Genomic DNA, 15,909 nt, shown 5'->3' on the forward strand with positions numbered 1-15,909 from the left:
CGGAATGATATGGCAGCATCGGCTTGTTGCTACGCGGCTGGTAGGCCCAGCATACGTGATGAGCGTGAAGTTAATATCTAAAAATCTAATGGAGTTATTGATGGGTAATCCTGATGTTAAAACAAGCGGTTTAAAATGCTCTTTCATGATAGTTAAAATGCTCTGAGCCTTTGGCTCAAGTGAGGCGTGGTCACACTTAACAAGAATAAAAAAGTCATCAACAAATCTAAAGACCTTGATTACGTCCAAGCTGTGTAAGTGGCTGGAAACAGCCTTGTCAAGTTTTGATAAAAACAGATTACTCGGAATCGGCGCTATGCACGACCCGATGCATAGCGCTCGTTGACCAAAAGAATTGGTCAACGAGCGAATGCAACCGTCGTGTTCTCGGCGCCGAAAAAACTTGCAACGTTGTGCAAACTGGGAAAAACAAACACCAACAAAGCGCGCGGATGCACTACTAGGCACCAGAAGCCCTACGTCACGTGCGATGAAGGTGTTGTGTATAAAATTCCCTTGTCATGCGGGAAACACTATATCGGCCAGACGGGGAGATGTCTGAACGAGCGCCTAATGGAACACGCTCGAAACGTCAGAAACGGGCAAGGCGGCTCGCTGGTTGACCACATTCTCGCATGCAAGTCAAAAACATGTAAGCCTTTCTTTGATAAAAGTGTCGTAATAGGAAAAAGCAGAGAAAGAGTAACGCGCGAAATCATTGAAGCTGAAAAGATAAATAGGTCAGGATGCTCGTGTGTAAGTACACCTTCCATTCTCCTCTCAGATAAAGAGCTTGTTTTTCTGAGAAATTGATACTGTTCGCACATGTGATTACCGTTTTCTGGTGTATAAATGTGATGCTTCAGGAGAATAAAATTTGTTGGAAGTTAGCGCTCGTGGTGTTCGTCTCTTGTGTCCTCGTCTTTTGCTGCGCTACAGTGTATTGGAATTATTGGGTTTAACGTGCCAAAGCATCTGAGGCTATGAGAGACGCCGTAGTGAAGGGCATCGGAAATTTCGACCACCTGGGGTTCTTTAACGTGCACTGACATCGCACAGTACACGGGCCTCTAGAATTTCGCCTTCATCGAAATTAAGCCGCCGCGGCCGGGATCGAACCCGCGGCTTTCGGGTCAGTAGCTGAGCGCCGTAACAACTGAGCCACCGCGACGGGTGGAGGTTACAAAGAGTTTGGACCTTAAATTGAGGACAGCGCAGTGGGTTATGGAAGCGAAGATTACAGTTGTTAAGGTATAAGTGATAAACGAGACCAGAATGGGTCAAGAGAAAAACACGAGGCAATATCCTAGTCAATATTAAGGCGAAATATGCATAGCCAAGGCGTGTAATGCGATGGCATGATAAGCGCTGGTCCGCTAAGGCAACGAAGTGGATTCTGAGGCGGGAAAAGCGTAACAGGGGCCGCTAGACAGTGAGGTGGACTTATGGGTCAAGAAGTTCGCTGGGATAAGGAGGCTGCGTTTGGAGTAGGACTGGAATATTTAGAGCGATGTGGGAGACCTCTTTGCTGATGCTGACCGCCGAAGACGCAGTGAAAGAGTTACAATGCATGGTCACCCATGTTTCTGTGCATTATCACTACAGCTTGCTGTACAGTATCACAATTGCACTGGCAGTTGGGTTTCCTTTATTTATGAACGTCGGTAATGTCTAAATGCAGCATCTGCTCCCTCACTGTTAATTTTCCTTAGCTCATTTCTAAACTGTCCACATGGACCAAACTATCTGAACATCAGCGAAAATAACAAAATAGGAACGAACCAAGAATGAAGTTCTAACTGATACTGTAATGATACGGGCAAGGTCTCTCGTCTTAAATCTCGCACCGCAGTCAATCTATAACTGAGGGCACCAGAAGACAAATTCCATTCGCTGACGTCGCGTAAAGCGTACCTGCCCATATGCGAGTTCCCCGGACCAGTTAAAGTCACGCCAAAAATTCCAATCCCTGGGCCGGTCGCAGAGACCTTCTCGCCTAAAACATGGCATGCAATAGAACGAATCCGGACTGAAGAGAGTCGGAAAAATGGCACATATCAAATCAACTTGAATGCGGGCTAGCCAACTGCGCATAAAATTATTGGCAACTTAGCACTGCAGTGGAGGACTAGTACAGACGGAAGAGTAGTACACCCGAAATCTGTAAGATCTTCAAGGTAGAGGCGGGGACCATATTGCAGGTACAGTAGTCCACACACCTGTCAAGAGCGCTCGAATGGTGCACAAGGCAGTACACTTCTGACAACTACGAGTGAACTAAGCCTCGGGACCTCACCTCCATGCATATTCCCACGAATTGGAAGTCTTTCAAATTCGTATCAGCCCTTCCAGGCAGCAAATATTCTTATAGGTGCAGAACAGAATGCGCCACTGAAGCGCTCTAGGCAAACGTGTGGACGACTGTTCGCATTTAGGGTGATTTATTGTGCTCCGTTAGATGTTGAGTTTTCCTGCTTATTTTTTGTTTCTGTGGGCATGCCGAGGCAGTCTTGCACTGCCACCATTCTCTTACTGCTTGGTTGAGGGAACTGACTAAGCCTTGTGTGCTCCAGGTTTCACTGACCGTGACTGCAGGCAGTGTTTCATTGGAATATCTACCTTGTCTTTATGTAGTCAGAGAGAGATACAGAGGATACCAGAAAGGTTTCTAGTTGGCTACCCTGCACTGGGGAAGGGAATGAGGTGATTAAAAAGGAAAGAGAGAAGGAACGAGAGACACAGTCACAATCTGTCAATCAATCATACCTATAATTGTGAAGCTTTCATTACCGCAGGCTCTGTCCATCCCTAACGCGCACAAGACTCCACCTATCTCCTCAGCATGAGGTTCTTCAGTTTTATGGACTAACATCCCAAATCGACTCAGTCTAGAGCGAAGTGAAGGTTCGGGGTAGTTAGTAACGCATTTATTGGAGGGGGGCTTAGCGCCGATCTGTGGCACTCTGATGTCATTGTTTCTCTCGCGTTAGGTTCTCTCTAAACCACTACACACTATGAGGAACGTCGTAGGGGAGGGCTCCTGACAATTCCGTGTACCTGGGGTTGTTTAACGTGCACTGACATCGCACAGTGCACGGGCCTCTAGCGCCTCGTCACAATCGAAATATTACTCCACGGCCTGCATCGAACGCGCATCTTTCGGGTCAACAGTCGAGCATCATTACCCCAGAGCCACTGCCGCGACCGAGGTACTTCACCTCTTTTTATCACAGTCAAGAAGGTTTCCACACCGCAGAACTATCAACTCAAAGAATCTATCAGCACTGAAGAAGCCGAACGCATCACATCTGCTGCGCCATGTCCTTTCAGTTTTGTTCCTTATACTGTTGGGACCCTTAGCGAAAAAGAGGATGTGCTAAAAATGCATTTCAAACGTATTGTATTAATTTCATATTTATTTCGCATTTTTTTGTCCCTATGCTTAAACTGCAATACGAATGCTTTCTAAGTATACAAGGAATAATATTTTAAACGTTCTTAAAAATACGTGAAAAGTACATTTTTGCCCGCTTAGCATATTTATAATGCATTAAAAATATAATAAAAATATACATTAGAAATATACTAAAAATATACATTTAATACATTAAAAATGTGTTTACTCGGGCTTAAAAAAAGTCTACTGGCGGCTCCATGGAATGACACGGGTTAATTCTTCAACTGGAGAACAAACCGCACACGGGTATTTATCATTAATCAACAGGAGTCTGATATTATAAGGTCACGTGATTGAATGGGAACGGCAGATACCTACACACAGCATACCAAGACGACAGCGACACAGCAAACCACAAATCCTACGGCAAGCGCTTTACTTGGCTTGCCGTATATATACCCTGCGAAAGCGACGCACTATTTTGCGCGGTGAGGCCTTTTTTTGCGCAAATACTGTGGGCTGCCAAATTATCGCAGAAGTACCCTACTGGTCGCGTTCGAATCTGGGGCTAATTGAGAACGGAATTGCTAGTTGAAACTTGCGTCAGGCACAGGTCAGTAGTCGAACTGTCAACCAACAGATACATGGGCGTGTAAGGGAGCCGGTCTGCCCTGCCAGACGGGGTCCTTCCCGCTGGCTTATTCAGACCCAGAAGTACCCAAGGCGCTTTTGCTGGTATAATGCTATCACGTTCTCACACGGAAATGTTCGAATGACATTGATTGGAATGACATTCGAGAATAGGAATGACATTCGGATTCGAATGACTGCCGCGGTGCTGCACGACACTTTCGAAACGCATTCGAAAGCCTCAGCTCGTTTTCAGTGACGACGGCGGTCACACTAGTCCGACAACGACAGTATATATCACGCTGAACAACAGCATGTAATTATAGTGAAATATATAGCTTACTATAATATAATTCTAGAGGGACACGTTTTTCAGGCCAACGACACCGACGAATCCGGTCGGCGGACGGTCAGCCTTGTCGGCGGCTGAGCGAGAGCACGGCGATGAGGCGGCGGTGTGTATATGCTCGCGCTTCTAAATGAGCGAAACGAACGGCTATATTTCACGTGTGCACACCTGAACACTCACCAGCGATAAGCGCTTGCCAAATCAATTTCAGTCGACGACGGCTCTGTTCCCTTCCGCGACGACTAGGCCCAGCGAGTTCGCAGGGTTGGATCTGTGATTTCGGCGGTTGTGAAGAGCGAATCACAAGCTTTAGCGAATGCAAATAGTCACCAGGTGTAGTTTTGGCAACAGTGACCTAGCTGAAATCAACTATTGCTTACATCGCAGGGCACGCGTACGATGAACGGGAATCGCCGGTGTGACCCAGACTGCCGAGCCGTGCTTTACGGCCAGCAGCAGTCGTCGCCGTCGCTAGCTTGTGGATAACAGTCGCCAGACATACTTCTGGATAAAGTAGTTTAAAAAAAAGCACTGGTCACGTCGGAGAAAGCCGGGACAAGAAGCGAGAAGCGCCAGTCCTGCGCGATGCCAACAACCCGGCTTTCTCAGGCGTGCGATCGCATCATCGCTTCCCACACATTGTCGCACTGCGTAAACAAGCACGAGTACAACCAGTAAAAAAGAAAACAGATTGTTTAATAGAACGAAAGCGCAGATTGCGTTTTATGTTATGTAAACAAGCGATGTAAACAACAGTATGAGTGCAGTCGTCCTCATCGGCGCACTCCCGGGGAAATTTCATGCTGACGCGGTTAATATTCATTGGCGTAATATTATCTTCAAGCACTCCCTTAGACAGAACACGTGTAGCATCGTTAGATGACATTCGGTTGGAAGGCATTCGAAGCGCCCGTGTAGCAGGGGTATAAGTGGTGGTCACCTTCCTGTTAGAAGTTACCACAAACGAAAGGATGACACAAAAGGGAAAGTTTTCACTCCTCGCTGAAACGTCGTTTCGAGCCCTAGATTGTTTCACGGTAGCTTGAAGTGTAATGCAAATATGTTTACGCGGACAACCCATTTGTTAGAATTTAAGTATACTTCAGACGGATTAACTGCGTATTTACGAAAGTACACTTTAAATAGATGGCAAGCACCAAAATGCGATCCCGAAACTCGATTTTGAGCATTAGATTGTTCAACGACAGCTTGTAGTGCGCTGCAAACATGCTAATGAGGACTGCCAATTTCAGTGTTCTTTGGACGAATTAATTGCGTATTTACGGAAGTACACTTCAAATACATTGACGACACGCAAATGCCATTTCCCGAAACGCGATTTCGAGCACTCGACTGTTCAATGGCAGCTAGAAGTGTGCAAAGACGTTTAAAAGTACTGCCCGTTTGTTAGAATTGAAGTATATTTCGGATGAATTAATTTCATATTTACGAAAGTTCACTTTTAATACATTGACAAGATGCTAAAACTACATACATATACGTTTACAAGGGCTGCCCGTTTTCTAGAATTGAAGTATACTTTCGATGAATTAATTTCATATTTCCGAAAATACACTTTTAATACACTGACAAGATGCTAAAACTGCATACATATTTTTTCACGTATTTGAAAAGTGCTCGAAGTATGCTTTAAGTGAGGTATTTTTGGCACATTTTAAAAATATATTTCGAATACCAAGCATGAAATTTCAGGAACATATTTCCTGCATATTTTTAGTGCATTCATGAATACAAAATATGTTTAAAATACAATTTAAATAGCCCACCGTATATTCCAAACGTATTAGTTTTTGCTAAGGGGACTATAACCTAAAACATGCCACGTTAAGAGGAAAATGCATTCCTTGCCTCCGATGAGTGCTGCGTAGGCCACCTGCAAGCGTGGTTCGCAGTTGGTGCAGTCGAAGAAAGCTAGGCTTTCCAGAATGCTTGTCCGTGTCGGGGGTGAATTCGCCGCAGCTCCAGTCACGTTCGCGTACGAAGGCGGGCGCCGTGTTAGGGCGGCGGCCATTGCCTCGATGTCCTCGGCATGGATGGCAAATGAGTGCACGGAGAGGAACTTGAGAGCGCAGCTATGCACAGCAGAACGAAGCAGAGCCGAGGGAGAGTACTTTTTTGTGCCCCAGACCTGCCACCGTAAGGAAAAAAAAAACAATACTCAGGGGAAGAAAAGGGAACATATTAGTTGCGTCCGATAACTAAAACAGCAGTTAACGCGGAGAGGCGTCCCCTGCTCTTTTCATTCACAAAAGCAGTACTGCTACATGGGTTTCTGTTAGAGATCGTTTTCTCGCTTGCCGACCGGGAATTTCAATGGGGGGAAGGCTCTCAGCTACTAGAACACCTTGAACACTGATATGGGCTACAAATCTTGAAGATGGCGGCTAAAGATTTCTTGCAGATTTTTGCAAATCCTGACAGGTAAAAGGTCGGCGCTAGTTCGAATTCAATGCAAATGGACGGGGACAAAAAAAGGGGGATAAAACACAAGCTCGGCCTTAACGGTATGCCGCGATAGCATTAATCGGCTGATTATCATGTATGGGAAATTGGCCCAATAGGTTATACTCATAGATCCCTGGGAGTCCCGTACCACTCCTGGAGCAGCAATGGAGTGGTTAAACGATGCGTCACTGCCCTGCAATGTTGGCAGCTGCCAAAAGTGGGGCTTGCGAGACCCCGGTTGCTCTTGCCGAGCAACCACTAGCGACCAATCATTAATCGCCGCTGCCGCAATGGGCATTTGCTTACAATCTGGTGCGCGGTTGTGTTTACATAAGGCTCCGCAGTATAGGGGACTCGCCTAAACCTAGGTTGCTTCTATGAGAACGTTTCGTGGACTTTTTCGCTCACGGCAAACGACGCCTATGCTCACGACGACGAGGGCGACTTTTTTGCGGCAAGGGGCCCTTGACGCTATTGCGTTGGAAAGAACAGAATTCTACACATGCGCTGAAGTCTAACTTTGAAGCCATTCCAACTGGGCCTAGGAGAGAATATTTTGCAGGACTGCTCTACAGATCTGCCTTTTGTCTGAGAGTCAAAAAATATATCCAGAGTTGTTTCGCAAGGCTAGTTCTACCTTATTTTTACAGTTACCTCATTAAATATCCGAGATGGGAGTATGACTGCTGCAATGGTGGGGCAGTTGTGGATTGAGATTTGGTTAGCTACCCGCCAATGGGGTTTCATACATGGGGCGTTGTACACTGGCCACCCCAGTGTACGCTACCTCAACGGTGTACACTGGGGTGTCGGGTAGCATCGAACACACTGAAGGCGAACACACTGAAGACAGCCTTCATCAAAAGCGTGATGGAGGGGGATTGAATGTCGATAATCACTCGACGCTCAACCAAAAAGTCCAACCATGACATTACATCTTTCAATAATTTCTGCACGACTATGAAGGTTGAAGTCTAGGTAGGTCCGCCGACCAGTACCCGTGGGATAAATTATCCTGAGAGTGAAACTCGGTTGCCATCTTTTAAGACCTGAAGTAGCGGCGCAAAACCTCTTCATTGAGTCCGCGGCGGCGCATATGTGTCCTCACCCACACAAGCACAGGCGAAATACTGCGTGCCATCCGCAGACCAACGAGCTTATGAAGCGTCTGAACGGAACTATCGCTGGCATTCTCGCCATGTATGTGGACGCCAATGACATGACCTGAGATGCCATCATCCTCTATGCCGTCTTTGCGTACAATACCGCTATGTAGGAGACCACCCCGATGATACAGTTTAGGTTCGTCCACAGCACGGAGCCCACCACCACAACCGACGCCATGCTACCAAACGCCACAGATGAAGACATCGACGTCGCCGCCAAGGACTACCAGCGCAGCGACGCCCGACGCTACAAACTACGCAGAGTCCACATGGGATACAAGGCCTGTGAGCGATTGTGGGTGTGGACGAATGTTTGCTGCCATGGACTCATTGAAAAGCTTTTTTACCGCTACTTTGGGCCGTACAAGATTCTTCGTCGTATCGAAGAACGTGAATACAAGGTCGATCTCGATGGTGTTACAGCATCTCAGCGGCGCCGTTCACGCCCAAAAGTTGTGCCTGTTGTGCGCCTGAAGCCTTATACTGGGTACTAATGGACTACGTGTTTGCATTCACAGTGCTTATTTTTCTCTCCCCCGAGTTTAATTTTTGCGCCCTTTTCTTTCTTTTGTAAAGCATCGGGCTGATGCTTCTTGAGAGGGAAGTAAGGCCGCGAAGCTTTTTAGCGTTTGTTCATACTCAAAGACTCCGGCACCCGGCTTTATCATTTTATTCGAGACGCGAGGTGTGACCAGACTTATCTCGATTGATCGCGGCCACGCTCAACTGCTTCCCCATTGTTCCGAAATTCTGTAGTTGCTTTTGACCCGTTATTTGTAAGTTTCCTTGCCTCCTTTAAATTGAGCGCGGCCGAAAGCGGCAGTGTTTTTTCTCACAACCGCCCCGCCGAGCACGCTTAAAACTTGGGAGTCCTTTTTCGCGGTGTTCCTGACTACCGGACTGCGGTCACCCCAAAGTGATCATGTTGTGACGAAGACGACGAAGCTGGCAGTGGCGCGGGACGGAGCGCTCGCGCTAGGCCAGCGGCCATTAAATCATGTCTTGTCCATGGTTCACCACGCCTCATTCTTCGGCTGGCCGCCACGTTACATTTGGTGCGAGGTGCTGGATCTCTTCATTGCGAACCTGGTCCCGGAGCTTCGGTGTCCTGCGCCTGCCGTGGACGTCGGCCGTGAGTGCCTAGTCCGCGCCGCCCGGCCATGCCCCAGCCCGCCCGACCTGAACCGACCGCGCCGCTCACCCCAGCCCAGTCCCCCGCCCGGACCACAAGACACGACGACCCGAGACCCGACCGGCCCGAGACCCGACCGACCCGAGACCCGACCGACCCGAGACCCGACCGACCCGAGACCCGACCGACCCGAGACCCGACCGACCCGAGACCCGACCGACCCGAGACCCGACCGACCCAAGTACCACACGTGAAGACACCGCCCCCCTGCCCCTGCCGTCCGGTGCGTCCACGGACATCGGCCGTCAGCTCCTGGCACCCTCCGGCCCGGATGCTTCGTGGACCGGGACTCATCCACTGTGGCGGCCAGCACCTCACCACTTACTCCTTCCTGTCCCAACATGCTCCGGAGCCCATCACCATTTCGCCGGTCTGTTCGTCACCGATGGTGACGCTCGGTGGCCCCGGGTAGTGTGACGAAGACGACGAAGCTGGCAGTGGCGCTGGACGGAGCGCTCGTGCTAGGCCAGCGGCCATTAAATCATCTCTTGTCCATGGTTCATCACACCTCATTCTTCGGCTGGCCGCCACGTTACAATATTCATAGTTTTTGGAATTCTGAAAACGCAGTTATTCTCAGCTCTGGGCCCCAACAAATTTTGTCTACATCACGCCAAAGCAGGGCATGTTCTTTCGAGAAGCTTGCAGGCAAAGCAGCACCTGCAGTGTACGTAACTCGTCGAAATAACCGAACTGTTGGGTACTAGCGCCGAAGGTAACTACATTATCGAAAGTCTAAAATGTGATAATATTGCCGCAACGCATTACTGGCGCCGCCTAGTAGTCGCGCTCAGGAGGCTGGCGCTTGGACGTTGTGGCAAAATATAACCCTGCCTACCTGCTTCTGAAATTTTACAGAAGCTTTGTCCATGACTTCTCCCGGATAGCCGAACCAGTGACTCGTCTAACAAAGGACGACCAACCTTTCGTCTGGGCCGACGAGCAGCAAAGGGCTTTCGAGGAGCTTCGCACACGCCTTCAAACAACGCCCATACTTGGCCACTTCGACGAGGAGGCGGATACAGCATTGCATACCGATGCCAGTAACGTTGGCCTCGGAGCAGTTCTCGTTCAGTGGCAAGATGGTGCTGAGCGGGTCATTGCTTACGCCAGTCGCACCCTCCCTCGTGCCGAAGCGAATTACTCTACTACCGAAAAGGAGTGCCTTGCAATTGTGTGGACGGTTACAAAATTTCGGCCGTATTTGTATGGTCGGCCGTTTAGAGTGGTCAGTGATCACCACTCTCTCTGCTGGCTAGCAAACCTTAAAGATCCTTCGGGCCGGTTAACCCGCTGGAGTCTCCGCTTGCAGGAGTTCGACGTCACTATTGTGTACAAGTCCAGCAAGAAATACAGTGACGCTGACTGTCTATCCGGAGTAGCCCGTTGTGTCGTATGATGGTGCGGGCAGGGCACTTTTTTCTTATTTCTTTTTTTAAGCCCAAACTAATATCTGTCTATCCCGAGCCCCTATCCCGTGTTCTTCACTTGAAACATGACTCCGTTTTTCTCGGCGCTCTTACGACGCCTGATCTCGCTCAACAACAGCGAGATGACACCGAACTGCGGCCCCTCATCGATTACCTCGAGGGAACCGCCTCATCGCCACCTCGCCTTTTTACGCGTGGCCTGTCGTCGTTCTGCTTGCGGGACAGCGTCCTTTAGAAGAAAAACTACGCTTCCACAGGCATTCAGTACCTGCTGGTGGTCCCAACGCCGCTCCGTCCCGACGTTTTGCAGGCATGCCACGATGAGCCTTGTGCCGGCCATCTCGGTTTCTCACGGACCTTGGCTCGCGTACGACAAAAGTACTACTGGCCCAAGCTTTCTGCTATTGTCCAGCGCTATGTTAAGACGTGCCGTGATTGCCAACGTCGGAAGACACCGCCTCTCAAGCCGGCCGGCCTGCTGTAGCCTATTGGTCCTCCTCGAGTACCCTTTCACCAAGTCGGTATGGACTTGCTCGGGCCGTTCCCTACGTCATCACTGGGCAACCGCTAGATTATAGTCGCCACTGATTACCTCTCCCGCTATTGTGAAACCAAAGCACTTCCCAGCGGCACTTCTACTGATATTGCGAACTTTTTCATCTTTAACCTCGTCCTTCGTCATGGTGCCCCTGCGGTCGTTTTAACTGACAGAGGCACTGCATTTACTTCAGCTCTAACCCAGGAAGTTATGCGGCTCAGTGGCACTTGTCATCGCAGAACAACAGCTTACCATCCTCAAACGAATGGCCTTACTGAGCGACTCAATAAGACCATCGCCGATATGCTTTCAATGTACGTCGACGGCGACCATAAGAACTGGGACCAGGTACTACCGTATGCAACATTTGCGTATAATACCGCAGTCCAGGAAACGACCCGCTGCACACCGTTTCGTTTAGTGTACGGTGGCGAAGCCGTTACCATGCTGGATGCAATGTTACTACCCGATGTCGCCCTCCCATCAGTTGCCGGCGCTGACCAATTCGTCCAGCACGCTGAGGCCGCCCGTCAGCTAGCTCGAACGAGACTCCGGACGCAGCAGGTTAAAGACGCTCAACGCTATAACCTTCGTCACAGGGAGGTAATTTACAATCCTGGGGATCAAGTCTGGGTGTGGGTTCCTGTTCGCCAGCGGGGTCGCTCCGAGAAGCTTCTGTGCCGCTACTTCGGCCCGTACGAAGTGCTGCGCAAACTCAGCGACGTAACCTACGAAGTGATTCCGCAAGGAACTGTTCGTACGTCCCGACGGCTAACGCTGTCGGAAGTCTTACACGTTGTCCGGATGAAGCCCTTCCACGCCCGCTAGGTCAAGCCTACGGTTCTGCTTGACCTCGCCACGCAGCATCGGGACGATGCTTTTTCCACCGGGAGGGGCAATGCCGCGACGCATTACTGGCGCCGCCTAGTAGTCGCGCTCAGGACGCTGGCGCTTGGACGTTGTGGCAAAATATAACCCTGCCTACCTGCTTCTGTGACAATATCAATGATGGTGGGCTGCGCGCCTCTCAATAAATATGGACCAACAGTAATAGTTAACAAATGAACATTCAATTTTAGTTAAACAGCTGACTAGTTAGCACGTCTTATATGTATTCTGAGCTGCTTCACCGCTGACATTGCTATGCCAAAAAAAGCGCTCCTCTAACTGTAAAAATACTATCATAAAACTACAGAACATCTTACGTGAAACACCCGTATAGACGGGTTAGAGGAATCACTGAAAAATAAAGTACATGGTAGCCGCACGCCGGCTGTTCAGAGACATCTATGCGGCCAGAAAGCAGCGCCTAAGGAGAAAGCCGTTAAATTAAAGACAGCGCCTATATTGGAAAGGAAACATGTAGGGTTAACTTTATGTGGAAATGGAAGCCTGGCGTAGATCATTTTACAGAAGCTGGCAGGAATATAGCATGAAACGAAGAAGATATAAACGGAGCTGTACAGTACTATAAGTCCAGATGAGAGTAACCGGTGGTCTTTTAGAGTAACCGGGTGAACACCATCGGAAACAAAACGCGGCCTGAGCAAAAACACTCATGTTTTGGGATGAGATTCAAAAATCTGCTCAGAAAGCTTAGTCTCGCAGGGCGAAGGACAACGGAATGCATTGTACAAGGGTACAAGCCCGGGCGAGCTGCTTGTTTATGATTAAGGGTAGTCACAACGCAAAAAAGTAAGCTCGCACAAGGACTGGCACACACAGCGTTGTGTGCGTCCTGTTTTCGTCGCTCTGACTGCCATTATCAAAACTCCAGTGGGCGAGGCATTTGTCCGACAGTCCACTAATTCGCTGATAAACACAAAAGAGAAAGTTTAACGATTGGCTTCTCATTTCTCTTCTGGGCTTCTGCTACACTGGAGGAGTTTTTGCAGAAACCTATGACGGTTCACTCACTCCAAGCACATGGCGTACACGGTCGAATACTCTGCCAATTTTATAGCTACCCCAAAAAATGATCATTTGCTTGTAGCCATTGCCCACTAGTGGTCTCTAAAGTGAGGGGGCGCAACATCAGGTGATAGAGGAAATCGAGGAAGTTGTAGAAAATAAACTGCCCTGCATATTACCTGCAGGCGCTGTAGAGCGGCGTGGCTTTTCACGACACGTGCAAGTGCCTGTCCCTCCTGAGCCATCACGAATTGTTCTGGCAGCCAGAGGCTTGTGACTGTCTTGTTTTGAGCCAGATAGTCCAGGAACACCGTAGCGTTCTGATCTCTAGCCTGCGGAAGAAATAAATGGCAGAGATCAAGTATTAAGGTCTTGATATTTGCAGGCACTGGGCATGGAGGAATTGCGGCGAACTTCTCACCGCGTAGCGCATCCGGAGGTCACATGCACCTCTGCTCGCCTGCAAATCGGACTGCGACTGGTATGCAGGCTTATCCATATAACTCCCCATAGTTGTTTCGTAAGAAAATATATGAATATCTGAATTGTTTTGCAATTTGTTTTTCATCTCGTTCCAATTTTGAAAATACCATGTTCAACGCTTTTCTGATTGCTATTAAAAAATAAAATGGCTGCTTTAGAGGAGTTTTCTCTTGAATGAATGCATCAGTCATGAGAGCGCAGGCTCCGAAATCAGCAGTATTTTAACAGACACAACGGAAATAAAATAGCTTATGAAAACATGTAGTGAAACAACGCAGCCACGATCGTCGCCATCAGCGTCACTCCGGTCTAAGCATTGGCATAAAAATGTCAGGCTTACCCCCCGAGACTTATTCTATATCTTCATCTCCACTGTTAGAAATGCAGCAACCAACAAATCTTTTGAAAGTTACATCGGCTCCCCTATCTACCTGACATCAGTTAGCCAATTGACACATTGCATTCACAAACATAATAAAAGCATGACACCACACATCCACGGCGGCCGACGTCAAGCACAAGCAAGCCATCACCGCAGTTAGAGGATATGTATAACAAAATACACTGACGCCAAACGCTTTAATATGGGGCACATAGGCATATCCAATATGTGCACCCGGACAAAGAGAACTAATCGCCCACACAGGTGGGTCATTTCTAACCCTGCCAAAATAACCACTCTAGAAAATGACGATAATATACGCCATACAAGAAATATCCACCCGTAAATAAGCTCAGGCAAGGCGCAGACTCGGGGTTGGCATGTTGAGAGGACAATCAGGTTCACATACACGAGCTCCGCTCTCTGTCGCGAGGTCTTCGTCGCCCGCCGTTCCTCAGTGTGGCTATGCCGTCAATCGAAAACCGGGTAACGTCAACGGCGTGCCTCGCGAGACCAGCGATCGTTCTCCGCATTACCCGTACAAATCGTACAAAGCGGCACGGCAGCTCCTGCCCCGTCCGCGCGGGCTGGTTTCTTTTTTGAGTCTCCGGCCACACGCAAAGGAAATCTTGAGCTTCGTCTCACTAAGCTGTTCACTTCGACTTGCACCGGCTTGGAGGAAAGACAAACATACCGATTAGACCTTGGCCTTCGCGGCTCCGATATCAAGAGGAGTGTAGCATGTCTGCCCGAGTTTCAGATTCAAATCATGCTATTTTTCTCTTGTCACTGTCCCTTTCATAACCTTCCCTTGAATTATTTCACCATTGGCCACCTTGGTTTCATAGTCAGCTCCTCTTTCTCTCCTGGCCAGAGTTTCTTATTTCTGCTTTCAATCTAGGCAACAGCGTCGCTCCATTTCCTCCCCTTGCTTCTTCCCTTTATTCTCCCATCCCCACCGCTCAATTCGTTATCTCATTTTGCTCTCCTGGCCAGTTCGATCGACGGCCGGCCTTGGACGGGCTTCATCCACACGACGGCTCGGGGTGTGTTCTGAATAAAGGCTCACGCCGAAGGAAGGAAGCAAGAACTTCAACTGTAGTATTCTTTACTTTTACGGACTTGGCGGCGTCTTCAGAGGTCTTCCTCCTTGGTGTTATTCCCGGAGTATTCTGCCGGTCTTCGCCACCTGTGATCAATATTCGGTTGCCCTCAGTCCAGGGCTCCTTTAGCCTCTGCCGCCCGCTGGGCTCACTGTACTAAACCGTGTTGGTCTTCGCAGCGGTCCCTGGACAGCAGCTTTTCCGCATTGCTTCGCACTAGGACTTTGGATTTTGGACGCAGCGTCAATGTTCTGACAGGCCCATGTGATGTGGCATAGTGTGGGTTTTTTGTTCCACCAAAACAAATTGTCACATGCCGCAGAACATTTGTAGTACGGCAGTTATTGTAGTTGAGGTTGTCCTGGCTACTTTATGCCGCTTATATAGCGTCGTCTTCATGGGATTCATCGATGTACAGTAGAGCCCAATTATGACGAACCTGACGGTCACGTGGATTTCGTTCTTTACATCCGATGTTAATGTTGAGTCAACTCTACGTATTACAGAAAAAGTACTAAGTCCACCAAAAGTCGGGTTTATTTATAAAACATTGCGCTATGCGCCTCTATTTGTTCAGTTGAGACCCTTCCACGGCTCCCAGGCTCTCCGGGGTTTTCATGTTCCCCTCGCCGAAACCCTTATGGCCAAGGCATGGCATATAGCAATTGTGTTTGAAGCGTACACAGCAGCTCGTGACAGGTCGGCCACGTTAATCGGATTCTTAGCAATAAGGTACTTGGCGCATAACGGCTTCGTCGGAGCACGGGCCATGATATGTTGCTGTACACAGGAACATTCTCATCCGAGAAAACATCTTGCCAGCTATGCACGAACAGCACGTTGCAACAAATCTGCATGCGTT

General features: G+C 48.8%; 1 protein-coding gene across 1 annotated transcript in view; it reads right to left on the reverse strand.

Moving 5' to 3' along the window:
- LOC149336308 (uncharacterized) overlaps positions 1-15,909 on the reverse strand; it is a 42,905-nt gene that overhangs the window by 9,174 nt on the left and 17,822 nt on the right. The window contains exons 7-9 of the mRNA XM_089554115.1: positions 13,259-13,411; positions 6,246-6,525; positions 5,317-5,320 (exon numbers count right to left, since the gene is read on the reverse strand). Coding sequence (XP_089410241.1) covers positions 5,317-5,320; positions 6,246-6,525; positions 13,259-13,411 — 437 coding nt within the window. The remainder of the gene's footprint in view (positions 1-5,316; positions 5,321-6,245; positions 6,526-13,258; positions 13,412-15,909) is intronic.

The sequence above is a fragment of the Amblyomma mixtum genome, chromosome 7 (genome assembly GCF_055824585.1).
Source record: "Amblyomma mixtum isolate Tamu chromosome 7, ASM5582458v1, whole genome shotgun sequence".
Lineage (NCBI taxonomy): Eukaryota > Metazoa > Arthropoda > Arachnida > Ixodida > Ixodidae > Amblyomma > Amblyomma mixtum.